At 28.7% G+C, this 9,398-nt stretch overlaps 2 protein-coding genes across 2 annotated transcripts; both read right to left on the bottom strand.

Annotated features, from left to right (window-relative positions):
• Nucleotides 1–422: 422 nt before the first annotated feature.
• LOC100215958 (large ribosomal subunit protein eL20) lies at nt 423–4,525 on the bottom strand. Its single transcript, XM_065818382.1, has 4 exons — nt 4,378–4,525; nt 4,026–4,205; nt 3,640–3,879; nt 423–548 (listed from the first exon to the last, which is right to left on the bottom strand). The coding sequence occupies exons 1-4, from the start codon at nt 4,393–4,395 to the stop codon at nt 456–458; spliced, it is 531 nt and encodes a 176-aa protein (XP_065674454.1). The 5' UTR covers nt 4,396–4,525; the 3' UTR covers nt 423–455.
• A 3,044-nt stretch (nt 4,526–7,569) lies between these two features.
• On the bottom strand, nt 7,570–8,790 carry LOC136091083 (zinc finger MYM-type protein 1-like). The gene has a single exon (XM_065818067.1). It carries the CDS (start codon nt 8,788–8,790, stop codon nt 7,570–7,572), a length of 1,221 nt encoding a protein of 406 aa, XP_065674139.1.
• Between the last annotated feature and the right edge of the window lie 608 nt (nt 8,791–9,398).

The raw sequence follows: 9,398 nt of genomic DNA, 5'->3' as shown, positions 1-9,398 counted from the left end.
TGATTCTATAGAATTGATTGATCATACAAATGACCTCCTAAAAATTAAACACAAAAAAAATCACCCCGAACAGGACATGAACTCCCAATCAAGGGCGTTGTTACGTCACATCACTACGCGAATAAGTTGATGACGTAACAAATAATACTAACTTTGTGGATAAAAAGTCGTGGTCAAGTGAAAGAATTGGTTACCGAAAAGGCAGATTAACCTCTTTTTCCACTTAAGTGCCAACTGAATTTAATACAGGCAGATGCGTTGGATTCGCAATTATTATAAAAGGAGCCGCTGTGCAGCAAATAAAATTAAGATTAAACCACCTAAATAAAAACTGAAGAATTTAAAACAACTTCCTAATTTATAAACATTTTTTTAAACGATATCTTAATTTTGACTCAACAAGTGAAAAGTTAAAACGAAAATTTAGTCAGTTAATTTATTACTTTCATAAAAAATTACAGGAAAGTATGAGGTCTACGAGCTTGGAAGGTTGTACGAAAACTTGACTTCAACACTCGGTGGGGAAGAGGGAAACGCATCTTCGAGTTCTAAAAACAAACACAAGAAAACGTTACACGTTGTTAAAAATAAACATTAGAATGCAAGAGGGATAAGAAAATTACAAGACATTTTACATAACAAACATAGAAACTGACAAACCTTGTAATTTAATTACACTTTTCTAAATTAATATAAAAGACCTTTACTTTTAGGTATGAAAATTATAACAAATAGTCTTCACAGCAATACATATACGCTGATTAAAAAAAACTGATATGTTTTGTTTATGTAGCAGGATATTATTGAACACACAATACTTAAGGAGAAATGCATTCTGCCCAATATTCCTGCTTAAATTTACCATTATACAGAATCAAGCAAGTTTCAAAATAACAGGATTTACTAAAAATGTTTTCTTACAGTAAATATTATACTGAATTATAAAATAGAAAGTTAAACAAAGTAAGGTTTCTCTAATAAGATAAAAACAATTAAAACAAACTTGTAAAATTAATTAAAAAAAAAAAAAAATTTTAAAAGTTGGTGTAAAAATATATCTAAAATTGGTACAAAATTAATATTTAAAAGAAAATATTAGAAATGTTTTTCCTTTATTTTTTTAAACTTATACCAAGTTTAATTGTTATAATAAATGAAATGTTACTGTAGCAAAATAAAAAATTGTAACCGAAGATAAGCTTCTGTAACAGAGTGAATTTTGCAACAATAGAGTTAAACAATATAACACATTGCCTACATGGTAAAATAATATACCAATTAAATGAAACAATTGTGTATTGATATAGCAAGATATTATTGAACACAAAATACTTTTAGAAAAGTGCATTCTGCCCAATATTCCTGCTAGTTCTACTGCAATAAAACAAAAATAAGCAAAATTATTTCAAATATACAATATTTGTTCAAAGGCAATTATTAACATTGAATAAAAAAAATCAACATCAATCATGATCTTTGCTTGATTTATCAAGGGTATATTTAAAGAATTTCTATAGAAAGAATCTTTTACTCAACACCTTGAATGTGTTAGTGTGATGCGCTTATAAATATTGTACTTTGTAATGTACTTTAATAATAAACCATCAATCTGAGCATGTCATTAGAACCATATTATTCCAACTTGAGTAAACATAATTACATAGTATTGATATTATCAGCCCTTGGAATTAAGGTTCAGCATTATATTTGGCAATACTGACCCAAAATTGTTTGCTGATCTGGTTTTTATGCTTAATGGCTGAAAAGACAAAACATTCGTGTCAAATTTTAATTGCCGACCTTATAACAACTTCCAATAGTTTAAAAATTGCTGAACTCAATTTTCCTAATCCTGAGGGCTGATGTATTGATATTAAAATTTTATAATATAAAAAGACATTAGTTAGCCAAAAGTCATAACTTTTATAGGTGAGAATTTAAGCAGGTTTTTTTAAAATAGAAGTAGACAACTTGCTTTTTGTTTTTTAAATTGAATAATTTAACTTAAAACTTTTTATATTAAATTGTTACTATGGTAAAATACTGGTAGGACATTTCTCAACTTTGAAGTTCTAGAAAAATCATCATGAAAAATGCTTTGCTTAAACAATAAAAGCTAAATAACGAAGGTTTATATCACAATGTTTTATATATTAACTGATTTGACTGCAAATTGATGTCTAGGAATCACAAACAATATACAAAGAAAGCTGGAATAGATTCACAAAGCACTTAAATCGCTAGACCATCAACTATACAAGAGATATGCATATCTGATTACTACAAAGCTATTTAATAGAGCAACTATTAGAACAAAAGCAAGTTATCACTATGCATATAAGTACTATATAAGATGATTTATTTAAGTTAAAAACAACAGTGTTCTATAGAAACTATATTGTTATAGATATTGTTCTACCTTTGAACGAAATTATAATATAAGAAAAAATGAACTTATATTATTTTGACTTCATCAAAATAATATGTAAGTATTTTTTAATTATTAATCAGTGATAGATTATTCACAAAATGCTTAATAGCAAGGGACAATATTCTATTATTTGTAAAAAATTTTAAACGAACATCTTAGCAAACTTGTACACAATGCACCTTAATTTTGGTAAGATTGATTATGTACAGAATGCAAATTAATGATCTAGTAATAAATTCAGGGAGTATACTCATATCAACTGGGGTTTTGGTTTTGATGAGTCTTACAGAGTTCATGGCACACCATATACAGGTTTGTCAACATCTCAGCATATTACTTCAACAGATGTTTCAGCACCTGGACAGTTTATCACACCAATTAAAGTTTTTAATTTACTTTTTAAACACTTGACTTCATGTTATTCATGTATAAAAGTTAATTATGTTCAGTGCAATTAACAGTACAAACCATATAAACCAGAAATTAATATTACCACATAGCATACTTTAATAAAATCTGCAAGTTTTAAATTTAATGACCAATGTATGAAAAAGCACAAAAATACTGCTTCTTAAAACGTTGTTGAAACAATACTCACTAAATATTGACAGTTTAATAAACAACAGAGATGAACAACAAAAATACTAATCACAAAAATATAATAACTATGCATATTAATACATTCAAACAATGAGTTGAACAAGCAATACTATTTTAAGCAGCAATTTACTTTGCTTTCAAAAAGTAACATTTTCCTAAATTTTAATTAATTTAAAATAGTTAATAATTATTTAGCTACCTCTCATAGACTTAAACAAAGCATCACTGAGCCCACAGCTCTCACTTTTGCAATTTTTAAATCATTGAAGTAAATTGTAAAACTTTCTACAATAATATGGTATAACATTCATAACTAAGCCAATCAGGCATTTTTTTTCTAATTTATTCATTAAGCGTTACAATAAATAAAATATTTACTCATATATAAACAAAAATTTTAAAATATATTCTACAAAAAGAACTGAGCAATATTAAATTAGTAAAAAACACTTATCAAATTTGTTTTATTTTACATAGTGTTTAATCGATAAAGACTGATCAGAAAATTCTTTATTGATGTTTTTATCAAGCCTTTATTAATGAAACACTTTGAAATAAAAATAATTTTATAAGTGATTTTCTATTATTTATTATCTTTATTTACTTACATGCATTTGCTTTACATGTGGTCGTTTACAATTTTTTGATTCAACAGTTTCCACTTTTAATATTTGGATGGAACTTGCACGCGCACGATGACGGGCTGCCATATCTTGGTAACACTGTGTTACTGCACCTGTTGTGGTAACATCACGATATTCCCTGTACATATTATGTGTACCACTTCGAGAATTGTAACGGAGCCATATGCCAAAATTTTTAACTGTTGTTGGACTTTTATCAAAGATCTATTTATAATTAGAGTTAATTTAGCTTACAAGCAAATATTCAAACCATTATAAAACATATTTAATCTAAAAACAGTCAACTATTTTAAAAAAAATTTATTTATTTATAATTTTTATCTAAATAAAAAGAAAAGAATTTAACTCACTTCTGAGCATTGAACAATTTCGCCAACAGCTTTTTTAAGCTTCTTTAATTTTTTCATAAAATACCAATATCTTGATTTAGCAGATACAACATCTGAACAGAATATTCTCATACGGTAAAGAGGTGGTTGAGGATTCTTGGCATTTGGTATACGCCTTCCGATGATTCGGTATTCCTTTAACTATATAGCAAAGTCAGTATGCATTTCATAGCTTTAAAATGAGCTGTTTATGGGGAAAGGGTATTATATGTCCATAATTAAATATCAACTAAAATATTAATTATATTAATATTATCGAAAAATGATTGTGTACGTGAGGGGTATAAATATAACGTTTAAAAAAACTGCTCACTTCGCCGAGACACTTCATCCTGCGGCCTTCCACACGAGGATGCTAAAGAAAGATGGCTGAACACGACGACCCTTCAATCCAACTGAGTTGGCCAAAGAGCGTATTTTGCGGAATAAGAATTATCTCCGTTATAATACATAATTGCAAAGAAAATAATTTTAAAAGTTAAAATAAATTTAATAAATCCATAATTTAATCTTTAAGTATATAAATAAAACATATAATTGTCAAGTTTGAAATCTAAGCTTTTAATCTTTTCAAAATATGGTACGATAAATACAGGGCCGACGACACGGGTTTCTAAGTAGAGGAGCACAATCAAAAAAAAAACAATCTTCATTTCTAAAAAAAGTGTTCTATATCTAGAAATTTCTTAAGACGTGTTTAAGTAAATAAGTGAGACGGTGCCTCCCTGCCACCCCCTCACCTGTGGTGTCATTTGCCCTGATATGTTACCATTCTAAGCATTTAGTTATATAACTGAATGATTTTTGTAAAAGACAAGGGACTTTTTTTTTTTATCTCCTGTTAAAGGAAATGTTAGTCAAACATTTTTTTAAGCTTTATTATTACTAAAAAACAAACTAAATCTTATTTTGTTTTTATTTTTAATTTTGTAATTGATTTATTTTTTAAAAATCTTTCACTTCATTAAGCTGAAATGAAATTTTCGTACTGAAGCTTTGTTAAGCATAACAATTTATGTAAATAAGGCACCCCAAGCGCGACATAACAAACTATTAATAAGGACTAAAAAACAGAAGCCTTGAATCGTTATATTATTACCTTTTTTTAATTACTTTTTTCACTGTGAAATTAAAATGAATCAGCCTAGCAAGAGAAAGCTCAAAGGAAAAAGATAGGAAGTGGTCAATGTAAATCAAAATTGCAAATCAAAATGTTGTTGTGTCCATACTAAAGTTGACAATATTTTTTGCAAAAAAATAATCTGGTGCATTATCATATTCTACATTATCATAAACTCGTTTACTAGTGATGAAGATCTTAATGAAGAAGCATCAAATCTGGGCTCCATTTGTGATGGTGGCAAAAAAAGTAGCTCAGAAAGTTCAAGTATTTTTTACCGACCCTGATGACTGATATGTCACAATAAGGAATTGATTGAGTTCATCATAACAAATTATCAAAATAGTGAAGTCAACGCTACTTTTTCAAATTCGGGAACCCATGACGATAAGAAGAAAATCGAACGAGTTTTTTATTATACGCATGACGCATCCAAGGATAGGAAGAAAATATTTTGTTAACCAGATCAGAAAATTGATCATTTAATAATGGTTTCATTTTAAAAAGTTTCTCTGGCTCTTTAGAGTTATTTGCTAAATACGACCGGTTTCTAGCTAAACATAAAAACACTGACGTAAACCAAGATAAAAAACAGCACTTCCTACCTATTAGTTTACGTTTTCAAAGAACTCAGTTAGCAAATTTATTTTCAGCAGTTATTGAATTTGGTCTGCACCATCTATCCTGTGAGAAACCTTTTGTTAAAAAAAATTTTTAAATAAAATTTCTAACCTAAAAATAAAGTTAAAGACCTAAAAGCTTAAGCATTTAGGTCTTTAATTTCTTTTTATTTAATTGTTTTCAAGTAGCGTAGCGGTCGTAACACTTACTTTTTGACGCTTTTAAATAAACAACTTTTTCAGACTTGAATCAACAAACTGCTAATTAAAAAAAACTAATTGCTGGCGTGCATTCGTTACATATTGATCTTATTATATGATAAGCTTCATTGTTTTTATTTGAATTTTTGCAATGGTAATTACTTATTTTTCGTCGTAATGCTCGTATATGAGACGGATAGCTCAGTTCTTTGAAGCGCTGCTAAAGTTTGGAATTATTATTTGCCGTGGCAGCAGGAGTTACACTTCAAGTACTACTCCTGCTGTACCGGGGTACCGAGGTATTACTTATTAGTAGCATATAAGTAGTACCGGTACAAGGGAAACTCATCTCGATTAGCCCTACTATTACGATGTTCCCTTCTCGACTAATAAATAATTAATCTAGTCGAGTAAGTAAAAATGTTTATCATTTTTTTTAAAAAAGTGCCTATAAAGTATATTATCAAATAATTAATAACGTGATGAAAAGATAGATATAATCTTTTTTGTCAATATAAATTTTTTTTACAAAATTGTTAACGTAATAAATTGACTGGAGCAAGCAGAAGACGATGTCGTTTTATCTTGCCCCGTTAATTTCCGTTATATTTTACAATCAATATCAATTACATATAAGATAAACACAAATTATAAGATATTTGTAGCATTTAAATATAAATATTTATTTAAATATATATAAATATAAAAAATCGTATGATTAAAATAGCCAAGTAAATGTACCTTTATACAGTGGCGGATTTACCATATGCGAGGCCATAGGCAAGTTTTCTATTATATTAGTTAAGTTTTGAATTCTTGTGTTCTATTGTGTTTTGGATATTTATTAGAACGTAACGAAGCTAAAAACGCACATAGGTTTCAAATGTACATTAAGTATTTTTTTTATTTTGGATGAAGATGCACTACTAAGACTACTCAAAAAGCGATACCATTTATTTTTTTCGCAGATTTTAGGAGGATCGATTACATTGACTTAAAGCTTAACCTTTCTGACTTTTAAAGACGCAAATTCATCAATTAAATCAGAACAGTCCAAGGACCGACTTATTTTATTTTCAATGGAAATTAAAGCTAATGCAGATAAGCGGTCTTGACCCATAGTGGAACGTAAACAGTTTTTTATGAGTTTTAATTTGGAAAATGATCTTTCTGCGCTTGCCACTGAAATAGGGGAAGTTAGTAAAATTCGTAGGGCAATAAATAATATGGAAAAATTTCGATTAAAGAATTTGCCGTAATATACTTCAAAATTTCCAGTGCATCTTTCGATTCCGCCGAAGCTTCCATTCTTAAAAATGTATTTATTTCCGAGTATAACTCTTCATCGTTCACGTCCGATTCTTCTGTAATAGGATTTCTCAGTGGTATTTCTAAATTTTTACAATCATTCAACAATTTATTTGCATCTAAACTTCGCATTTTTTCGGTACGATTTAAAAAACCTAATATTTTGTTGTATGAATCAAGCATTTTGAATCTTTCATTTAAGCTTACTAATGCAACATCAATTATTGCATTAAAAAAATCTACTTTATATTCAATTTTAATTATTAATTTTAACGCATCTCAAAAGAATTGAAAGCTGTTCCTTATGACTTACATTAGGAGTGCAATCCATGATAACAGAAAAATATTTTGATGACTGTACAGAAGATACGATAGTTTTCAGTATTCTTCTCGATATAAGTCCAATTATTTCATTCTGCACATCTTTTACAAGATAAGTGTCAAAGCATTCTTTATTTTTTATTCGTTTGAGATGCTCTAACATAACTGGATCAAATTTTGCAATAAGTTCTACTTGTGCCAAGAAGTTTCCATTATTAGGCTGATAAAGTTGCTCACGGTGTCCACGAAAAGGTAATGATCTTTCAGCTAACATTAGCACTATAGCAAAAAGACGTTCAAGTACCAAGCGCCAATGTTTCTTCTCATTTTCTATCATTCTCTGCAAATTTCGATCAATTGTTGCATTTGATTTTAAATTAACTCGCATATTCATCCATTTTTGCATACAGCTAATGTGTTTCTGAGATTTATCATGTTGTTTTAAGCTAGAACCTATATTTTTCCAATCTGAATAACCTTCAGTCGACGATAAACATATTTTTCGGATAGGAAAAATTTTGCAACAAAAGCAAAATACCGAACTATTTTGTATAGAATACACTAGCCAGCTTCTAGAAACTTCTTCACCGTTAGCAAGAACTCTCGTGTAGAAACTAGTATTAAATCTGCGACCCGATTTATCGGCTTTAAAATTTATTTGTTTAACCTGAGTCGGTCCTTTTTTAACAATATCGACTCTTTCTTGTTCATTAAACGAAATAGGCCATAACGCCGGGTCGTCGGAAACAATAACCACATCAGTTATGTCTTGTTGTGCTTCATGCAATTGAGGATTCGAAGCTAAAACAAAATCATTAGAAGCTAACGAAGACTCTTGAGACAAATTCATTTCAAAATCTTTTTCATGGGTGTCCGGTAATAGGACAGCAGAAACTTCAGAATTTGAAACATCAAAAGATAAAGACGCTAAAGATGTTTCAGACTGGTCTGATAAAATATCTACCAATTTTTCTGAAACATCTTGCGAAGTACTAGCACCTGCATCAAAAGTTGTGTTAGTACCTGATGATATATTAAAAAAACTTGTCACTGGTTTAATTTTCTTTAACATATCTGTGTGTTTTTTCTTATTTCTTTTTTTTTCGGCACCCGAAGCCCATTTTCTTCCAGTGTCTCGATCACGATGAGGATTCATAGTTAAATAACGATGAATATAAATTTAAACTTTTTCTAAAGTTTGATATTTATTTATAAATATATAATATAATTTATATAATATTAATAAAAAAGCGAATAATCAGAAGAATAGCCAAGGAAAGAGCAGAAGTCGTCAATATAAAATGTATTATCAGAAGAATAACCAGGAGAAAAGCAAAAATCGTCAATATTAAAATCGCATAAATTACTAAATACACCAAAAAAGAACGTCTGAACTATAAGAATTATAATTTAGAAGTGAAATGGAAAACAAATAATCTCTATTTTTACATCATTCATTACTTACATTATACCAAAAAATTGTAACTCGCACACAATCATAACACAACATTTTTTATACCAACAACAATCATACTATAGCTATAGCAATATAACAAACTATAACAAACGAGAAACTAAAAACAAAATTGTTGTCAGGAAAAATAAAGAGATCGTTAATGAAGACATTAAAGTGCTCACAAAAACAAAAATGGCATAGCGACGTCAAACAAATATAATACTACAGAAACCACAAATCTTTTCAATATAAAACCAAAAACGTACCAGGATTTTGTATATTAAAATGTACATAAAGAACTCAACTCA

This window comes from Hydra vulgaris, chromosome 14 (assembly GCF_038396675.1).
Source record: "Hydra vulgaris chromosome 14, alternate assembly HydraT2T_AEP".
Lineage (NCBI taxonomy): Eukaryota > Metazoa > Cnidaria > Hydrozoa > Anthoathecata > Hydridae > Hydra > Hydra vulgaris.
This window is presented reverse-complemented; position numbering and strand designations above follow the sequence as displayed.

Bases quoted from the DNA above. Each gene is read 5' to 3' on its own strand.
- LOC100215958 (XM_065818382.1), bottom strand. The intron at 3,880-4,025 runs GTGAGTTAAATT...AATTATAAATAG, and splicing joins AAATTGTTCAATGCTCAGAA to ATCTTTGATAAAAGTCCAAC. The intron at 549-3,639 runs GTAAGTAAATAA...GTTTGTTTTTAG, and splicing joins CACATGTAAAGCAAATGCAT to AACTCGAAGATGCGTTTCCC.
- LOC136091083 (XM_065818067.1), bottom strand. From the start codon at position 8,790: ATGAATCCTCATCGTGATCGAGACACTGGAAGAAAATGGGCTTCGGGT.